This window comes from Cetorhinus maximus, chromosome 5 (assembly GCF_964194155.1).
Source record: "Cetorhinus maximus chromosome 5, sCetMax3.hap1.1, whole genome shotgun sequence".
Lineage (NCBI taxonomy): Eukaryota > Metazoa > Chordata > Chondrichthyes > Lamniformes > Cetorhinidae > Cetorhinus > Cetorhinus maximus.
Window position 1 is genome coordinate 106,720,686 of NC_135883.1, and position 21,315 is coordinate 106,742,000.

Sequence of the window (21,315 nt, forward strand, 5' to 3'; positions counted from 1 at the left end):
GTAAAGACAAGATGGCAGTCCAAGTAAGTGTAGTAATCTTGTGTATATAAATAAATGCATTCCTGAAAAATATTTTCTATTTTACATAGAGAGATACTCTGATCTGTTGCCACTTTGTTTCATGCAGTTTAAGCTCCACAGCCTCACTTTCTACTTGCTATCTGTGATTCTCTTCACCATCTCTATTTGTTTGAATGGAGCAGAGGGTGTGGGGTTAGTCAACTGGGTAACTTCCTTCTCCAATGTCCCCCTGTCAGGGCCTCAAGTTATTTAATAAATACAGATATACAATCATTAGGAGCTCATCTTCCCTTGACTAGGCCAAAGCCCTGACCTCAGTTAGTTGCCATATTAGGTCAGGTCACAGGAAAAGCATCTTATCTATAAGTCGAAGCCATTGGTATTGAGTCTGCTGCAGCCACCATGGCTCCTGAAACTCGGTACTGACAAAGGTACAGTGCTCTGCTTCCAAGTGGCACCAGAAGCACCAACTGGCAAATCCTTGAGAATAATGACAGTGATTGTTCCAGGAACATATCCATGTTTAACAATGGCGGAGTCCAACATGTGAGTGCAGCAGGAAAGGCTGCAATGTTCGCAACCATCTTCAGGAAGGGCGGATGATCCATCCCAGTTCCCTCCTGAGGTCCCCATCATCGAAGGTACCAGTGTCTCAACAAGTTGTTTCACACTATGTTACAGCAAGACATGCACTGGCCACAGGAAGACAACAGGCTCACACCAACATCCTGGCTGCAGTCTTGTACTCCAAACCTAGAGAAGCTCAAGGTAATCGGGAAGAATCAGCTTGGTTTTGTGAAAAGGAAATTATGTTTCACTAATTTACTGGAGTCCTTTGAAGGAGTAACATACGCTGTGGATAAAGGGGAGCCTGTAGACATGCTGTACTTAGATTTCCAGAAAGCATTTGATAAGGTGCCACATCAAAGGTTTTTGCAGAAAATAAAAGCTCAAATGAAGGGGGTAACATATCAGCACAAATAGAAGATTGGCAGGCTGGCAGAAAACAGAGAGTATGCATAAATGGGTCTTCTTCTGATTGGCAGGATGTGATGTGTGGAGTCCTGCAAGGCTCTGTGCTGGGGCCTCAATTTTTTTACAATTTATATCAATGATTTAGAAGGGGGGACTGAAGACATAGTAGTTAAATTTGCAGATGACACAGAGATAGGTGGGAAAGTATGCTGTGAAGAGGACATAAGGAAGTTGCAGACAGATAATAGACAGATTGAGTGAGTGGGCAAAAATGTGACAGATGAAGTAAAATGTGGGAAAATGTGAAGTTGTTCACTTTGGCAGGAAGAATAAAAAAGCAGAATATTACTTAAATGGAGAATTCCGAGGTGCAGAGGGATCTAGGTGTTCTAGTGCATGAGTCACAAAACGTTAGAATGCAGGTACAGCAAGTAATTAGAAAGGCTAGTGGAATGCTATCCTTTATTATGAGAGGAGTAGAAGATAAAAGTAAGGACATTATACTTCAGTTATACAGGGCATTGGTGAGACCATGGGCAGAATCGTCCCAGATTTGCACTAAGTGCAGTAGCGGGCAGATAAAACTAAATTTGACTCGCTGGCCGCAATGGCAGCTTCTCACGCCGCATCGTCCCAAACCTGCCACATTAATTAGCATTCCTGGGAAACACAACGTTTCCATGGTGAGCGGGCTCTCATTCGCCGCTTCATCACACCGGGTGCCATATTTAAAGTGCAGCCGCGTGCACACATCTCAGTGCTCCCTATCCACGGCTGCTGCATGGAAGACAAGGCCAGTAAAGGCAAGAAGAATGCAGCCCCCAGGTTCAATGACACGTCCCTCCAATGATTTTGGATGTAGTGGAGGCTCGCCGTGATGTCCTCTGCCTGTTCTGACTGCAGGATGGGCAGCAACATCACTAATTTGGCTTGGGAGGCAGCAGTGGTCAGAGCCAAAGCCCTGCAAAAGAGGGCAGCCACTCAGTGCCACAAGAGGATGAATAATCTCCATTCCATCGGGGAAGTCACTCTTCTCATCACTCTTGAAGGTTATTGGAGAGAGATGGGAATGTAGAATTCGAAAAACAAACCGATCAGCCATGACCTTATTGAATGGCAGATCAGGCTCAAGGGGCCGGATGGCCTACTTCTGCTTCTATTTCGTAGGTTCATATGTTTGTAACTACCCCCACAGTCCTCCCCAAGATCTTTCAAAATGTGCTACAAAATTGGCATTAACAGACAAGGCAGAAAATTGTATACTACAGTAGCAAGGGACTCAAATAAAACCAAAGTCAGAACGGATCAATGCCAAAACTCTCCCGTTGCTAAAGTTACAACCTAGCAGAAAGGGAGATTGCTGATGTTGCTGGAGGCCAGTCATCTCAGATTTATGACATGATTGCAAGAGTTCCTCAGGGTAGTGTTCCTAAAACCAATGATCTTCAGCTGCTTCACCAATTGACCTTTCCTCTATCATGCAGGTCGTGTGGTGTAGGTACACCCACTGCGGTTAGGGAGGAAGTTCTAGAATTTTGACCCAGCGGGAGAGGCGATATATTTCCAAGTCAGGATGGTGAGAGGCTTGGAGAGGAGCTTCCAGTTGGCGCTGTCCCATGTGTCTGCTGCCCTTGTCCTTCTAGGTGGTAGTGGTTGAGGGTTTGGTAGGTGCTGCCTAAGGATGCTTGGTGAGTTCTTTGAGTAAATGGTACACACTGCTGCTACTGTGTGTCGGTGGTGGAGGGAGTGAATGTTTGTGGATGTGGTGCCAATCAAGTGGGCTGCTTTGTCCTGGATGGTGTCTAGCTTCGAGGGTTGTGGGAGCTGCACTCATCCAGGCAAGTGGGGAATATTTCATCACACTCCTGACTTGTGCCTTGTAGATGGTGGACAGGGCTTTGGGGAGTAAGGAGGTGAGTTACTCGTTGCAGGATTCCTAGCGTCTGATCTACTCTTGTAGCCACAGTATTTATACAGCTAGTCTAGTTCAGTTTTTGGTCAATGGTAACCCTCAGAATGTTGATCGTGGGGGATTCAGCGATAGTAATGCCATTGAATGTCAAGGAGCAATGGTTAGGTTCTCTCTTGTTGGAGATGGTCCTTGCCTGACACTTGGGTGGCGTGAATGTTACTTGCCACTTATCAGCCCAAACCTGGATATTGTCCAGGTCTTGCTGCATTTGGACATGGACTGCTTTAGTATCTGAGAAGTCACGAATAGTGCTCAACATTGTGCAATCATCAGCGAACATCCCCACTTCTGACCTTCTGATGGAATGTGTCATGAAGCTATTAATGGAAATAATGTTGGATTTTTTTTTAAGTAGAGGTTCAGACTGTGGGTGTGTCTCAATTGGATAAAAGCACGCTAGTCTGGGGACTTTGATGTATGTTAGTTTTGAGATCTAAGAGAGGTAGAGTGCATTTGCATTTTGTTGAATAGAGCATTCAAGAAGGGGAGTGAAATCTGGCACGTAGCCAGCAGAGACCAAGCAATGTTTATATTATTAATAAAATTGGTACCATGAAAGGGGTTTTATTGTTAGAAGAAGTGGAGTTCAAAGGGGCTGATGAGACAATGAGAATTTACATTCAATGAGATGTGCTGGGTATAACAGACAGCAGTTTTGTGTGTGCAGGGTGGAGACGATGTAAGATCAAAGCCAATAAGCCTACCACTGTGTCTGCAAAGAAACCAAAGTGGAAGGAATCTCATTTTGAATTTGTAAGGTGAAAATGCTCTGCCTGTTGTCTGGTTAAGTCTATGGGTTGCTGTTGTCTTAATGCAGATTAGTTTGGGAATTTGTTAACAGTTATGATAGTAATAATTTGTAGCCTTGTGTATATATTTAACTTGTGTATATTAATAAAAGTCTCATGTAGTTTGATATAAAATATCTCGAGAACTGGTAGTCTGATTCCTGAATTTAGAGCTGCCTCTCAAACATGCCACTTGAAAATATAGGTTATGACAGTTGTTTAAAGTTTCCCTCTGGGATTTTTAAATAACTCAGCTTTACCAACTGCGGTGTCATAACAGAACGAAAGTTGTTGATGAATCAGCTGATGATGGCTGAGCCTTGGACACCACCCTGAGGAACTCCTGCAGTGATGTCCTGGAACTGAGATGACTGACCTCCAACAACCACAACCATCTTCCTTTGTGCTAGGTATGACTCCAACAAGTGGAAAGTTTTCCTCCTTTTTCCCATTGACTCCAGTTTTGCTAGGGCTCCTTGATGCCATACTCTGTCAAAATGCAGCCTTGATTTCAAGGGCAGTCACTCTCACCTCACCTTGGGAGTTCAGCTCTTTTGTCCATGTTTGAACTAAGGCTGTAATGAGGTCAGGAGCTGAGCGGCCCTGGCGGAACTCAAACTGAGCGTCACTGAGCAGGTTATTGCTAAGCAAGTGCAACTTGACAGCACTGTTGATGACCCCTTCCATCACATTACTGATAATGGAGAGGAGACTGATGGGGCTGTAATTGGCAGGGTTGGATCTGTCCAGTGTACAGGACATACCTGGGCAATTTTCCTCATTGCCAATTAGATGCTGGTGTTGAAGCTGTACTGGAATAGCTTGGCTAGGGGCATGGCAAGCTCTGGAGCACAAGTCTTCAGTAGTATTACCAGAATACTGTCAGGGTCTGTAGCCTTTGTGGTATTCAATGTCTTCAGCTCTTTCTTGATTCCACGTGGAGTGAATCGAATTGGCTGAAGACAGGCATCTGTGATGCTGGGGACCTCCGGAGGAGGAGGCCGAGAATGAAAATCCACTCGGCACTTCTGACTGAAGATTGTTGCGAATGCTCCTTGCATTATATTACATGGCATCCTTATTGTTATGAAACAACTGCCCAAATTTTTCAGTCCCAGTACCAGTGAACGCCAAGGGCCATGGCAGCAGTGCAACTTCAGGCGCTCATACTTGCACAGAAAACCAGAAGCTGCAGTGTACCTCAATGAGCTCCAGAGGAGCGCACTCTGATAGTCCCCCCAGGCTGGTGGCAGGTGCCTATAATACAGCAATAGGGCCCACGAGTTACACTCATTTTCACTGATATTTTTTTCAGGGCTGATACTAGCAGGCGCAGGGCCTCCTCAATATATCTCCTTACTCATTATAAGCAACATCATGGGAGATCGGTTGTAATGATGTAAAATTGAAATGTTATCCAAAACTATGTACAGGCTGTATATAATGGCATATACATATATATTGAACTCAGTCCCAACACCCTGATCGATTCTTATTGAAAATTACATTTAGTCTTGACACTGTACGAAATTCCACAGATCAATTAGAATAATTTTTAAAAATTGAAATGAATGCAATTTTACTATTCCAACTGTTTTCAGTTGTTGCAATTATTTTATTTTTCCACCAAGAGGGTTTTAGAACTACCAACAGTTGTGGAAAAGTTGTACTCACCAGGTGCTTACTGTAATATTCCCAGAGTATAGAAACGACATTCAGATTAGTATCCCAGAGATCACACAATGTTAGGCAACATTGAACGTGCATCCGTAAATGTTCTTCCAAGACACCAGTCTAAAATGTTTGAGTCAGGAGATACAATCAAACAATAATTACATACATTATATTTACTGAAAACACATAGATTTTGTGCATCATTACAATGGTCACAAATAATATTTCACCAGGACTGCTCAGGATGTTTTGAGATGGAGAATAGCTCTGTAGCATATTTTAGGAGCTTATTTCTATTTACAGCTTCGCTGAATAGCACTTTAGAAATATCCTTCGTCTGCTGAAAACAATGACAGGAGGAAGGATGATGATCTCTCCTTATGTTGCTAAATTTTAGAAAATATAGGCATTAACCCCAGTCAGGTATGATGTATTTCATATCAGGAAGCATGAATTGGCAAGTTTTTAGCCTAATTGGCACTGATGAAATTATGGAAGGATTTTCTCACATATGCCTTGGATTTGGAAAACACAGAATCTTTACAGTGCAGAAGTAGGCTTTTCAGTCCACTGAGTCTGCACTGGCTCTCTGAAAGAGCATTCTGCCTAGTCCCACTCCCCTGCTTTATCCCCTTCGGCTTCATAACCTTGCACTCTCCATAATCTTGCACTTACTTTCTTTTCAGATAGCCATCCAATTCCTTTTTGAATACCTCAATCGAACTTGCCGCCACCGCCTCTCAGAAAGTTTGTTCCAGACTCAACCACCCTCTGGGTGAAAAAAATTTTCCTCACATCACTTTTATTCTTTTTGCCAATTATTTTGAATCTATACCTCTAGTTCTTGATGTTCCCTTGAGTAAGAACAGTTTCTTACAATTTACCCTGTCCATACCCCTCAGGATCTTGAATACCTCTATCAAATCTCCTCTCAGCCTTCTTTTCTCCAAGGAAAACAGTCCCAACCTCTCCAAACTATCCTAACAGCTGCAGTTCTTCATCCCGAGAATCATTCTTGTGAATCTCTCCAATGCCTTCACATCCTTCCTCAAGTATGGCACGCAGAACTGGTCGCAATACTCCAGATGAGGCCTAACTAGTGCCTTATACAAATTCAGCATGACCTCTTTACTCTTGTACTCAATGCCCCTGTTAACAAAGCCTAAGATACTATATGCTTTATTAACTGCTCTCTCAACATGCCCTGCCATCTTCAATGACTTATGCATATATACACCGAGGTCCTACTGTTCCTGCACCTTCTTTAGAGTTTCTCCCCTTATTTTATCCTGCCTCCAGAAGGGCTTGGATAGATTGGGAAGTTAGACATGTAAGATGTCATTTAATATAAACAAATGCAAAGCTATGACATTGAGAAAGGATAATAAACAATGTTAATATAAGCTAAATGCAATAACTTTACAGGACACAACTCAAGAGAGGGATTTCAGGATCCTTGTGGATAGATCACTTAAATAGTCAATAGTGTGCAATAGCAGTGAAGAAAACAGAAAACTTTGCAGCCAGAAGCACAAATCTCAGGAAGTCATTTTGAGTTTATTCAGATTGCTGGTTTAGCTCTACCTGGAACACCTGTGTACTGTTTTGATCAACTTATCATGGGAAAGCCAAAAAAGTCTTGCATTATATAGCACTTTACAGCCAATGCAGTACTTTTGAAGTGTAGTCGATGTTGTAATGTTGGAAAAGAGGCAGCCAATTTACAAACAGCAAGCTCCCACAAACAGCAATATGGGGGAGAATTGGTCGGGAGTGGGCGCGGAGCCGATCGCCACCCATTTTAAATGGGTGGGCCAATTAAGGCCCGCCCTGCGTGACGTGTGCCTGGTAGCGCTCAGCACTACCTGTGCGGGTGGGGGGAGAAGGGAGAATCGGGGCCTGTGCTCTTTCGCCCATGCGTGCGAAAGAGCGCAGAAATCTCCCTGAGGCACAGAGCTGCCTCAGCGAGATTAAGTTGAAATGAAACTTCAGGATAAAAAAAGTTAAAAATCATTTACACATGCCCCCTCATGTGACAGCGTCACATGAGCTGGGACATGTTTATCAAATGTTTAATAAATATTTATTAATTTAATAAACCCTTCATGAAACCTCATCCCGCCTTTGAATGAGGTTTCATGAAAAATGCGAAGGCCACCTGGGCTCTTTGCCTGCCCGCCAACCTTAAGGTTGGACGGGCAGCCCTGTCAAATTGTTTAGTTGGTTTGTTAATGGCTTTAACGGGCCTTTGACAGTTTGGCAGGTGCACGTCGGCGTGCAGGGGCGAAAATGCTGGACATGGTAATGATGAGATGATCTGTTTTTTGTGATGCTGAATGAGGGATAAATATTGACCAGTACAACCAGGCCCTGATCTTCTTCATGACATCTTTTATATCCACCTGAGAGAACAAACAGGGTCCTGATTTAACGTCTCATCAAAAGATGGCAACTCTGACAGTGCAGCACTCCCTCAATGATGCAATGGACTGTCGGCCTAGAATTTTGTGCTGAAGTCCTGGCGTGGACTTGAAACATAACCTTCTGACTCAGAAGTGAGAGTGCTACCAACTGAACCACAGCTGAAATCCAAGAATTGATGCCTGGGATTTGTACCTGAATTATGAAAGACTATAGAACCGGGAATGTTTACGCAGGAAAACAGAAGCCTGAGAGATAATTTTATAAAAGTACTCAAGATCCAAAAGAATGTAAACAAGATAAATGTTGGAAGACTGAAGCCATTGCTTTCGATCCCCACTCCAAACTCCATTCCCTAGTTACTGACACCATCCCTCTCCCTGGCAACTGTCTGAGATTCAGCCAGTCTGTTCACAAGCTTGGTCTGACCCCAGAATGAGCTTCCAACCTCAGATGCATGCCATCAATATTTCCACCTCTGTAACATTGCTTGAATTCGGCTCTGTTTTAGCTTATTTGCTTCTGAAACACTCATTCATGTCTCTGTTGCTTCTAGATTTAACTATTGGAACACACTCCTGACTGGAGTCCCACATTCCACTGTCTGTAAACTTGAAGTTATCCAAAACTCTGCTGCTGTGTCTTAACTCGCATCAAGTCCCGTTCGCTTATCATCCCTGTAGTCGCTGGCCCACATTGTCTTGCAATCAAGCAACATCTTCATTTTAAAGCTCTCATCCTTGTTTTGATATGCCTCCATAGACTTCCCCCGCCACCCCACCATGAGCACAATCTCTTCCAGCCCACAATCCTCTGAGATACCTGCACTCCTCTAATTCTGGCCTCTTGAACATCCCCGATTTTAATCAATCCATCTTTGGAGGCCCTGCCTGAAGTTGCCAAGGCCCTAGCTACACCTCCCTACAATACCCTCCCTACACCTCTCCACCTCTCTACCTCACTTTCTTCTTTTAAAACACTCCTCAAAACCTACCTCTTTGACGAAGTTTTCGGTAACCCAACTTAATATTTCTTTATGTGGCTCAATGCCATATTTGGTTTTATAATGCTCCTGTGAAGCACCTTGGGATCTTTTCTCATGCTAAAGGCGCTATATAAATAAAAGTTGTTGCTGTTATTCAGTGCAGTGTTAGTCAACACATGCTATACATATTCTCAGCGCACAAAAAATTGATGTGAAAGAGAATATTCCTTCTCAGCCTCAAATCAGCATCTAATGCATTCAAAATAATGTTTAAATTGGTTTTGCATAATAGGCATGCTCAATAAACAGGATGATTGCATTCTCACTATAGCGGTCCAAATATTACAATTACATTCAACATTTTAACTGAAAAGCACACATAATAAGCAGCTGAACTGGCTACACCTAGAATAACAGATTCAACTTCAGAACATTTTAAAGTCACAATCAATACAAAACCAACTATGAAATAAAGAGGAAAACTGCAAATGTTGAAAATCTGAAATAAAATTGGGAAATGCTAGAAATACAGAGTGGAATAACTGGCCATGAGTTTGCAATATGTTTTACTCTGTAACCAATTCTAACCACTGTGTACTGTGCCCAAAAACTGTTTAATCATGTCAATTATTTAAATTCATCATTGAATATTTAAAGCTAAATCTAATTCCAGGTGAGAAGTCAACAAGTTTATGCACAAAGTCTACAATACATAACTAAGAAGTATAGTCAGCAGTTCTACATTATTCTGATGTCATTTTTCAGCTAGTACACATGGTAATTTCAACACAAGTACTTAAAAGTTGTTTTCGTATTATTTGAGCATCTAACATCCAGAGCAAATATCGATACAGCACTGTACAATATTACTTCCATGCTAGAACACTGAATGGTTAGTTAATTTAGCTTCTTTACTGAGTACGAATTGTGCAATAGATTCTATGGGCTGTAGTTGGTGAAGAGGGATTTAAAGGGTTAAAATCTATGTTCTGTTTCTGTTATTATTCACTTACTCATTTACGCTTTTAATATATTTGTTTGGTGTTTAAAGCCAAATAATGTTAATTGTATCTTGCAGCTTGTCAAAGACAAGGAAGATCCAATGGAACATGAGATTGAAATAATGTATAAAGTTATTTGCCATTCATTATCCTTAACATAAAACCAAATTTCACCTAAATATTGAGTGTGAAGAAAATCTGCTAGGACACAGGTTGTAAAGGCTCACTTATGGGAGTTGTCTAAAACAAAGTCAAAAATTTCTTGAGGGAAAAGGCTGAATGAACCCAAAAAGCATACTGAGAAAAGGCAGTGAACTCTTGTCAATGTCCTGGCTGATATTTCCTCGCAACCAACATCACTAATCACTAATGACAGCAATAAGAGCAAAATACTGCAGATGCTGGAGATCTGAAATAAAAACAAAAAGTGCTGGAAAAACTCAGCAGGTCTGGCAGTATGAGCGGAGAGAGAAACAGAGATAACGTTTCGAGTCCAATATGACTCCTCTTCGGAACAGTTTGGAAGACAAGTCATATCGGACTTGAAATGTTAACTCTGTATCTCTCTCCACCGATGGTGCCGGACCTGCTTAGTCTTCCCAGCACTTCTTTGTTTTTAATATCACTAATGACAGCTTTATCAGTAATTCATCTAATGGGAGTTCATGGGATTTGCTGTGTACAAATTAGCTGCTGGGTGTGCTTGGATAACAAGAGACACCGGCACTTTACAAGTAATTTATTATTTGAGAAGTGCTTTTGGACATTTCTGAAAGAAACAATAAGGTACAATTATACATGAAAACTATTTTGTTCGTTCAAAGTGTAACATGTAAAAGGAATCAGGTCATGGAAAATACTTGCAAACTACATGGATCTGCACGCACCCAAGCTCAACAAAATATACATATAGTAAACATGATACATATAATGAAAATCTTCTCCAGGGTTCTCCCAATTGGCTACCTTAACTTCATTGGTAAAAAAATGGATGCACAAGGTAATTGGAATTTTTGCCAATTTTCCCCCAAAGTTGTGGCAACAACTCAGAGAATACATGAGGAAATTCCTTGTGATAATACTTGGGCTTTATAAAATGAATATTCCACACAAGTGTTTTTACATACCTGATTATTTGAGGACAGTTTCAAAAGCTCTTCTGTAAAATGCCAATTGCTTTCAATCTGTTTCTGTAACACACAAATACATTAAAATGCATTAGCAGGTTCTGGAAATGTGAAATTAAGGTCTTTATTAGAGTATTAATCTGGCAGTACAATGGGTAAAGAACACCCTCTTTTCAACTCATAATTGTGGATTTGAATACAAACTAAGCCATGACACAAACACCTCTTTCCTCACCAGTTGTAACAATCCAACATGGCTTGGTGAATCGCAATCTCATCATTCATATTGTACCCATTTGCAAGATTGAAGGCTTGATGAGGGAAATGGACGAAATTTATATTGGTGCAGTAAAGGTTATTCTTACAAAGTTGGACTACTTTTTTTTTAAGATTAATGGGACAATATTAATTATCTCAATTTTTTGTAGACAACGTTGGTTCTTGGCACTTTCAGGATACACTGTTGGCAACTCAGAACCGATACGCTCCTACTAGCTCCTTCCGCCAGATACTCAACCATCCACTGCTCTCTGGTCAGGGTGAGGAGCCACTGTTGCACTGTTACTGGGTACAAGGATGTAAATTGGGGGATTGGGGGAGGGGGACTTCTCCCTTGAGGAAAGCTCTGTCTTCAACTCAGGTGCCATACCAGAGATTGGGAATTCATTGTTTGAACAAATCTACTTTCAACCATGGAACGCATATTACTCTCCTGGGAATACAATACCATCATATGTTCTCTTTGTTATGTTCATTTGACAGGAACAAATGGATAAAAGACATTTTATGTACTACAAGGCATTTGCACACATTAGCAAATTTTGATCTGATTCTCCTGTATTGCATAAATGTGATGTTACCCACATTTTCAATATTGTGACACAAACTCAAGAGTAACATGTGCCACTACACAACAGGTTTCAATCAAAACACAATGATCATTTGTAAAGGTCCGTCAGATAAAAAAATTTATAACACAGGCATAAATATTGCACATAATCATATGAGGGCCTGGGTAGAAGTTAATTTGCATTTGCCAGAAGTGTGAATGCCACTGAACAGACAAAGAAACACTGACGCTGGACTATGCTATAAATTGAAAATACCTCCATCAGTAAACAAAGATTGAACAAAACTACTCATTTGCTTTGCAAGTGGACTGTAGGAAAAGTGAAGAAGACCATGGAGATACTCAGAGTTTCACTGTATGGGATACGATATTCTTACCAGCTAAACAACTAAGAATGCAAATAGTCGTTTGGTAGTACAGGACTTGAATATTGCTGAAAAAAGAGACAGAGTCCACTTGCCAACCAATCAGCACTCTCTTCACATACATTATAAATTGTTGTTTTCCCATCATATTGGTATTCTTGCAGGTGTCCTGATGAGTGCAAGACAAAAAGCTTCGACATGTCTCTTTTTTTCAGCAAAACTAAGAATTTGTTCAAGTCAGAAATAAAAATGCAGTTGCAACGTAAAGTTACTCTTATTCTGAATCACCAACAGAATATCACACTGAAGGACACCTAGAAGAACAAGGGCAGCGGATACATGGGAACACCACCACCTGCAAGTTCCCCTCCAAGCCACGCACCATCCTGACTTGGAAATATATCACCGTTCCTTCACCGTCACTGGCTCAAAATCCTGGAACTCCCTCCCTAACAACACTGTGGGTGTACCTGCAACACATGGACTGCAGTGGTTCAAGAAAGTGGCTCACCACCATCTTCTCAAGGGCTATTAGGGATCAGCAACAAATGATGGCCTTTCCAGCATGCTCACATACCACGAAAGAATTAAAAAAAACTGAGTTTACAGTTGCTCTTTCTCCCACAAAAGATATCGTCATTTTTCCTAACAGCCTCCAAATCACATATGAAACACTGTTACAGTAACAGCATAATAATATATAATGTGTACAACATAACCTGATTCTAACATTTTCAAAAGTAACTGTAAATGCCGGAAATACTCAGAAGTCAGGCAACATCTGTGGAGAGGGAAATAGAGTTCACGTTTCAGGTTATTGATCTTTCATCAGAACTGGAAAAAGTTGGACATGTAACCAGATTTAAGTACATACAGAGGCAGGGAAAGAGGATGGGGAGAGAGGGAAGGAAAGGTATGTGATAGGGTGGAAGGTGGTACTAGTGATTAAACGGCAAAAGAGATGATGGTGCAAGGCAAAAGGGGATGGCAATGCAACAAGTAAAGAAACTAAAGATGTATCTAAAAGAACAGTAAATGGCAACAGCAGAATCATTACCTGCACCAAAAAAAGGGAGCAGTGATTAAAGTCCAAATTTTTGAACGCGATGTTGTGTCTGGAAGGCTACAAGGTCCCGAATTGAAAAATAAGGTGTTGTTTCTTTAGCTTCTGCTGAGTTTCATTAGAACAAGGTAGGAGGCCACGGGCAGCAAAGCCAGAATAGAAGCGGGACAGTAAATTAAAATGGCCTGAAACTCAGGATCATGCTTGAGACCTGAATGCCAACGTTCCACAAAACTATCACACAGTCTGCTATTAATCTCTACAGTGCAGAGGAGAACGCATTGTGAGCAACAAATACTAAATACTAAATTTAAAGGTGCACAAGTAAATTGCTGCTTCAGCTGGAAGGAGTATTTGGGGCCCTGAACAATGTAAAAGGAGGAGGTGAAAGGATAGGTGCGCTAGCATAGGAAGGTACTGTGGGGAGAGGGGGCGGGTTACGGTGATGGGCAAGGTGTTGCAAAAGATATAGTCCTCTCCAAGTTATGAAAGGGTGGGGAAGATGCGTTTGGTGGTGGGAGGAAAATGCTGAAGGATGCTCTGTTGTACATGGAGCCTGGTGGGGTGGACATTGAGAACAAGGGGAACCGTATCATGGTCCGCAGGGGAGGGGGGCAGCGAGGGGAAGAGGCAAGAGCAGAAGAGCATGAAATGGGATGGCCATAGGCAAAGGATTGACTGATCACTGCCAAGGGGTTTGAAGAAAAACAAAGACACATCAAAAGCACTGGTGAGAAAGACTACATTGTCAGAACAGATGCTCTGAAGACTGGGGAATTGTGAGAATGGAAGAGATTCCTTACAGGAAGCAGGGTGGGAGGAATTGTAATCAACGTAGCTGTGGGAGTCAGTGAGCTTATAATAAATATTGATAAGCAGCCTATCGCCAGAAATGGAGACAGTAGGATCAAGGAAAGGAAAGCAAAAGTCAGAGATGGGCCATGTGCAGACGAGGGACAGGTGGAAATTGGAAGCAAAATTGATAAAGACAGTTAGGAAAAGGGAAAGGGTTGAAGTAGCGAACAGCGTCAGAAGCATGGTGAATGTAGTGGCAAGAAACTGGACAAGGGAAGAATTTGGACAAGGGAAGAGTAAAATAGTCCACACAGGAAGAAATAAATCAATGGGTCCACGAGGGCAGTCCTATATGTGAGTCCTGGAAAGGAAGCAGGAGTGAGTTGTGCAGAGTTAGGAAACTGAGGCTGGAAGCCACAGGAGGTAGATCCCCAAAGGAAGAGAGGTCAGTGACAATCTGGGAAACAATGTACGGTGGTGGGGGTCATGGTTCAGGGAAGGTTGGAGGAGATGTCGGATAGTCGGCCCTTGACCTGTGTCCTATTTCCTGCATTTCTGCTCTTGCCCCTTCCCCTCCCTCCCAGTGCAATGGTAGGGCTCCGCTTCTCCTACAAAGGTTCTACTTTCAATATTCAACTTTCCACAAGTTGTTGTTTGTAACAACTATGGATTACCATGATCAAAAACATGATAGCTCCCCTCCAACACAGAGCCTCATTATTCTGTATCTGAAGCCATGTGTTGAGCTTGGCTTACCTGACCATCCCAGCAAAAGTAGTTACAACAGTTCAAGGAAAAAAGATAATTTGAAATCTAAAATTAATTTAAAAAAATACAGAATTCACAATTCGCTCTTTACCTTCTCCTGCATAATTCCATTCCTATCAAACAGATAAAGCATTGTAAGGTGGGTAACCAGCCACCAACTGAAACCCTGGGGATCCTTACAATGAATGGCATCACAAGGACGGGTTCCTTCCACACCAGCAGCTTCTTGCAGCAGATTTCTGAGGTGATTGTTGACGCAGCTCCAAAAATCCTACAATACAGAAAGAAAATTATTCATCTTCTACTGGCTTCCAACACAATAATTGCAGAAAGTGAAACCTGGCAACACATCAACTGAATAAAAATAATGAAATTCACCTCTTGAATAAAATTAATACAATATTGCTTCACTGATGGCTCAATGGGTAAATATATCAACGAATAAGATAGCAGAAGAGTCATCTTTCTAGATTGAGACTATGGAGTAAAGAGTTAACTAAACTATGGGAGCAATGAAGTTTATCAACACCAACTTAATCCTGAGATTGGTTTTGCCTCTGGAAGACATTCCTGGCTAATTTTATATGGTTCAGTTAACTTTTTCTCATCACTATTGAAACAACAGATATCTGGATTGCACTTCAGGAGGAAGTTATGACATGAGGAATACTGTCCAGCGTAGTTTAGTTCATTTATTGTTAGTAACAAAGACAGATTCACAAACCAAAGAAAGCACTAGTGCAGAAAGTGTGCAAGAAGGTGAGGAACTGAAACTACCCACAACACCAAGGATGAAGGTTCGTGGATAAAAGATGCCATACTTCAGCCAATTCTATTCATTCCACTTGGTATCAAGAAACGGCTGAGCGCACTGGATACAGCAAGGGCTATAGGCCCCAGAAATATCGCAGCTGCAGTTCTGAAGACTTGAGCTCTACAAACCATGGCCCTAGACAAACTGTTCCAGTACAGCTACAAAACTGGCCAAAAAAAGTTGTAAACTTCCTGTCGACAAAAAAGCAGGACAATTCAATCCAGCCAAATACCACCCCATCAATCTACCCTCGATCACCAACAAAGTGACAGAAGGTGTCATTGACAGAGTTGTCAAGCAACGATCCTTCTCATTGTTTTTCTATTCGTGTGCAGAATGAATTCTGTTACATGCTCCAATATTAAGGCAATATGCAGATGTGTACCACCAGTAAAAAACCTACATATAATATATATTTTTAAAAAGTTACCGTCGGTATAGAGGAAGAATGAGGAATACCAGCCTGAGCCATTGACATGCTAGTCCACAAAATACCAGATTTGCTGAGGTTAATTTGAACTCACAATTCCTAGGTTTTAAGTTCAGTACCATATCCAATACTCTACTGTACATGAGAGGGACATTTGTTAGTTTTTACATGTAGCTTGTATTTTAATCATTTTCCAGGAGAAAAGTTGAATTGGTAGCAATGGTAGCAAAAGACAAGGATCTTTTGTTTTAATCTGACAAGCTCAAAATAGAAAGAACCAAGGAGGCTTAGCTTTTGAATTGATAGAAAATATGGAAAAGATAGCACTTATTTTTTCAGCTTATTGAATGTTTTCTGTACTTAAAATTGCTAGTAAGGAAAATAGCTTAGTAATTTCTTAACATCAACAAGCATAATCAGGCAGAGGTAAAATGTATCTGTGAATGTGAAGAGAGGTTGGCTCTTGTGAATTGGAGGGGGAAAATCAGAAAGACACAGGGCCACATTTTGGCTACCAAGGCAGGTAGCTCAAGTTGGGAAATTGCCAGACTCGCCTCGGTAAAACATGCCCCAAAACACACGATTTTCGATCCGGGGCTGGGTGTGGTATAGAGTCTGGTCCGTCAATCCCAAAAGTAGAGCGTAAGTGGCAACGGGGACAGGCGAGTGATGAGACAGCCTGGTTAAAAAGCCTGCCTCTATTCTCTGGGACTTTGATCCCATCGTTTTACAAGTTGTTCAGTCCTCTAGCCCTCACCACACCTATTCCCATGGCCCCCCCATGCCCTCCAGGCTGCCTCTGTAGTGCAACATCCGTCAGACAACCCTGCTGAGTGATGTGCCCTGTTTCACAGTCCCCTGCCATGCACAGGAATGGTCCAGACCTCATTACAGCCTCGGTTCAAACATGGACAAAAGAGCTGAACTCGCGAGGTGAGGTGAGAGTGACTGCCCTTGACATCAAGGCCGCATTTGACCGACTGTGGCATCAAGGAGCCCTAGCAAAACTGGAGTCAATGGAAAAAAGGGGGAAAACTTTCCACTTGTTGGAGTCATACCTAACACAAAGGAAGATGGTTGTGGTTGTTGGAGGTCAGTCATCTCAGCTCCGGGACATCACTGCAGGAGTTCCTCAGGGTTGTGTCCTTGGCCCAACCATCTTCAGCTGCTTTACCAATGACCTTCCTTCTATCATAAGGTCAGAAGTGGGGATGTTCGCCGATGACTGCACAATGTTCAGCACCATTCTCAACTCCTCAGATACTGAAGCAGTCCATGTCCAAATACAGCAAGACCTGGACAATAACCAGGCTTGGGTTGACAAGAGGCAAGTAACATTCGTGCCACACAAGTGCCAGGCAATGACCATGTCCAACAAGATAGAATCTAACCATCGCCCCTTAACGTTCAATGGCATTAACATCACTGAATCCCCCACTATCAACATCCAGGGGGGTTACCATTGATCAGAAACTGAACTGGACTAGCCATATAAATACTGTGGCTACAACAGTAGGTCAAGGGCTTGGCATCCTGGGACAAGTAACTCACCTCCTGACTCCCCAAAGCCTGACCACCAACTACAAGGCACAAGTCAGGAGTGTGATGGAATACTCCCCACTTGCCTGGATGAGTGCAGCTCCCACAACACTCAAGAAGCTTGACACTGTCCAGGACAAAGCAGCCCACTTGATTGGCACCACATCCACAAACATTTACTCCCCCCACTACCGATGCACAATATTAGCGGTGTATACCATCTACAAGGTGCACTGCAGGAGTTCACCAAGGCTCCTTCAACAGCACCTTCCAAACCCACGACCACTACCTTATAAAAACAAAAAACTGTGGATGCTGGAAATCCAAAACAAAACCAGAAACAGAAATACCTGGAAAAACTCAGCAGGTCTGGCAGCATTGGCGGAGAAGAGTACAGCTGACGATTCAAGTCCTCATGACCTCCGCCATTTCTGCCAACTGCAACATGATGCCACCACCAAACACATCTTCCCTTCACCCCCCCGGCGGCATTCCGTAGTGATCGTTCCCTCCGGGACACCCTGGTCCACTCCTCCATCACCCCCTGCTCCTCAACCCCCTCCTACGGCACCTCCCCATGCGAACGCAAGATATGCTACACCTGCCCCCTTCACTTCCTCTCTCCTCACCGTCCAAGGGCCCAAACACTCCTTTCAAGCATTTCACTTGCACTTTCTTCAACTTAGTCTACTGCATTCGTTGCTCCCAATGTGGTTTCCTCTACATTGGAGAGACCAAACGCAGACTGGGTGACCACTTTGCAGAACACCTTCGGTCTGTCCGCAAGCATCACCCAGACCTCCCTGTCGCTTGCCATTTTAACACTCCACCCTGCTCTCTTGCCCACATGTCTGTCCTTGGCCTGCTGCATTGTTCCAGTGAAGCTTAACGCAAACAGGAGGAACAGCACCTCATCTTCCGACTAGGCACTTCCAGACTGAATATTGAGTTCAACAATTTTAGATCTTGAACTCCCTCCACCCCCTTTCCGTTTCTTCCCCCTCCTTTTTGTTTTTTCCAATAATTTATATAGATTTTTCTTTTCCCACCTATTTCCATTATTTTTAAATCTATACCTTTTATGCCCTTTTAGTCTTATTTCACCGCACCCCCACTAGAGCTATCTGTACCTTGCTTGTCCTGCTATCCACTCTTAATTAGCACATTCTTTTAGATAATATCACCACCTTCAACACCTCTTTGTTCTTTTGTCTGTGACATCTTTTGGTTATCTCCTCCTAGCACTGCTTGCTTGTCCCAACAACCACCCACCCCCCCTTAAACCAGCTTATATTTCACCCCTCTCCTATTTTTACTTAGTACTGTTGAAGGGTCATGAGGACTCGAAACGTCAACTGTACTCTTCTCCGCTGATGCTGCCAGACCTGCTGAGTTTTTCCAGGTATTTCTGTTTCTGGTTTTGTCCATGACCACTACCATTTGGAAGGACAAGAGCAGCAGTTAGATGGGAACACCACCACTTGGAAGCTCTCCTCCAAGTCACTCACCATCCTGACTTGAAAATATATCACCGTTCCTTCACTGTCGCTGGGTCAAAATCCTGGAACTCACTTCCTAACAGGGTGTACCTACACCACATGGACTGCAGCAATTCAAGAAGGCAGCTCACTACCACCTTCTCAGGGGCAACTGGGGATGGGCAATAAATGCTGGCCCAGCCAGCGAAGCCCACATCCCATGAATGAATTAGAAAAAGAATTCGCCCAATATCCACTATAAGCAGGCCTCAGGAGCCGTGTGGAGATCGAAAAAATGAACTACTAACAATCTCATACAGCTTTTATCTCTACAAGCTTTATAATGAAAAAAAACTCTCATTCATAAAATCCATTCAAAGCTTTTAAATCTCAAGTGGTTAATCTCTTATAAAAACAAACTTCCATTCAGATCGTACATGAAAAGCTGTGAATCCTTTAATAACATCTCTAAGTTGTCACTCAAGCTGTGGACTCAGAATTCCCTGCTGAGACAATGTTATATTTTGAAACTCAGCCAAGCATTCATAGTAAGATAATGATAGCCTTTGGGGAAATGTCAACAAAGAGTTCTATTGAAACTACACGACCAGATGCTGCTTTTTTTCTGGCATATGTCAATCAAAGTACTCCAGCAGAGATTTTTTAAACGCTCACTGGCACCTGCAGCCTGCACCATATCACTTTTAAGGGGGCTCACGGGCAGCTCTACCTACCAGACCAGCCACCAGGGGTGGCTTTTCAATGCTGCAAGGCTAGGGCTTGTTTAGGGAAGGGAGAAGCGTTGGCCTCAAGAGTGGAAAGAGGCTGCAGGGCGAGGGCTGTGCTGGGGAAGGAGGGTATCCCAGAGTGTGTGTTGGGGGGGCACAAGTTGATCTGTGCAACTGGCCTCAAGAGGGTGAGGGCTGAGGAAGTAGTCTCCAGAGGAGCTGAGGCCAGATGGACATGTGTGGGTGTGGGTGTGTGAGTGAGAATGGGTGGTGATGTCCCTTGAGCAGGCAGTCAATGAGATGCCAGTGAATGTGTGGTGGGCTTGAGTGTGTGAGTTTAGAGTGATGAGATGGTTGCCTTAACCTGGCGGCATAGATGAGATCATTCATCCTCTATCTGCATTGGATGGCCAATCTCTTTTGTGCAGCACTGGCACGGTTTACCAATGCCACTGCCTACCAAGCCGGAGCGGTAATGTTGCTGCCCCTCCTGTGACCAGAGCGAGGGTAGAGGACATCACAGCGGGCTTCCACAGCGTCCAAAAGGTGCTCAAGGGATGCGTCACTGAACCTGGGGGATGCAGTCTTCTTGCATTTTGGGGCCATGTCTTCTTTGCAGCAGTCCTGGGCTGGAAGCACTGAGAGGTGTGCACGCGGCTGCACTTTAAATGTGGTGCTTACCGTGATGAAGCAACGAGGTGATGGCGTGGCAGGCGAATCAGAGCCCGCCCGCCATCAAAATGGCATATATCCCGGGAATGCATAATTGATGCGGCAGGATTGGGGTGATACGGCGTGAGAAGCCGCCATTGCAGCCGGCGGGTTAAACATCGTTTTCTCACCAGCTACTGCACTTAGTAAAATTCTGGGACGATTCCGCACCATAGAAATGCCCTTCTGTTTTCAATGTGTCGAATGTCTTTGGGATAAATCTTCCTTTAAAATTTCTTCAAAACCAGCTGCAGCCGAATGACTAAATCAGTGGTATTAACTAGCCCAAAAATCCTCTCACTATTAATGACTTAATAACTCTTAATGATATAGTAACTGTTAACTTACTAACTCTTTCAACTAAGCCCCTGCTCACCACAGATTCATAGACGTTTGCAGCACAGAAGGAGGCCATTCAGCCCATCGTGTCCACACTGGTCAACAAAGATCTGACTACACTAATCCCATTTTCCAGCGCTTAGCCCATAGTCCTGGAGGCGTGAGTTCCAGACTCCCACCACCCTCTGGGTGAAGAAATTTCTCCTCAACTCCCCTCCTAGCCCTCTACTCTTACCTTAAATCTATGCCCCCTGGTTATTGACCCCTCTACTAATGCAAAAAGTGCCTTCCTATCCACCTTATCTATGTCCCTCAAAATCTTATACACCTCTATCAGGTCCCCTCTCAACCTTCACTGCGCTAAGGAAAACAACCCCAGCCTATCCAATCTTTCCTCATAGCTCAGACCCTCCCGTCCAGGCAGGATCCTGGTAAATCTCCTCTGTACCCCCTCCAGTGCAATCACATCCT

The 21,315-nt window shown here is 43.1% G+C and overlaps 1 protein-coding gene across 1 annotated transcript in view; it reads right to left on the minus strand.

The window, feature by feature from the left end:
- The window catches only part of mms22l (MMS22-like, DNA repair protein), a 147,356-nt gene that overhangs the window by 96,313 nt on the left and 29,728 nt on the right, over window positions 1–21,315 (minus strand). Inside the window, exons 10-12 of the mRNA XM_078542289.1 lie at window positions 14,897–15,076; window positions 10,965–11,027; window positions 5,431–5,550 (exon numbers count right to left, since the gene is read on the minus strand). Coding sequence (XP_078398415.1) covers window positions 5,431–5,550; window positions 10,965–11,027; window positions 14,897–15,076 — 363 coding nt within the window. The remainder of the gene's footprint in view (window positions 1–5,430; window positions 5,551–10,964; window positions 11,028–14,896; window positions 15,077–21,315) is intronic.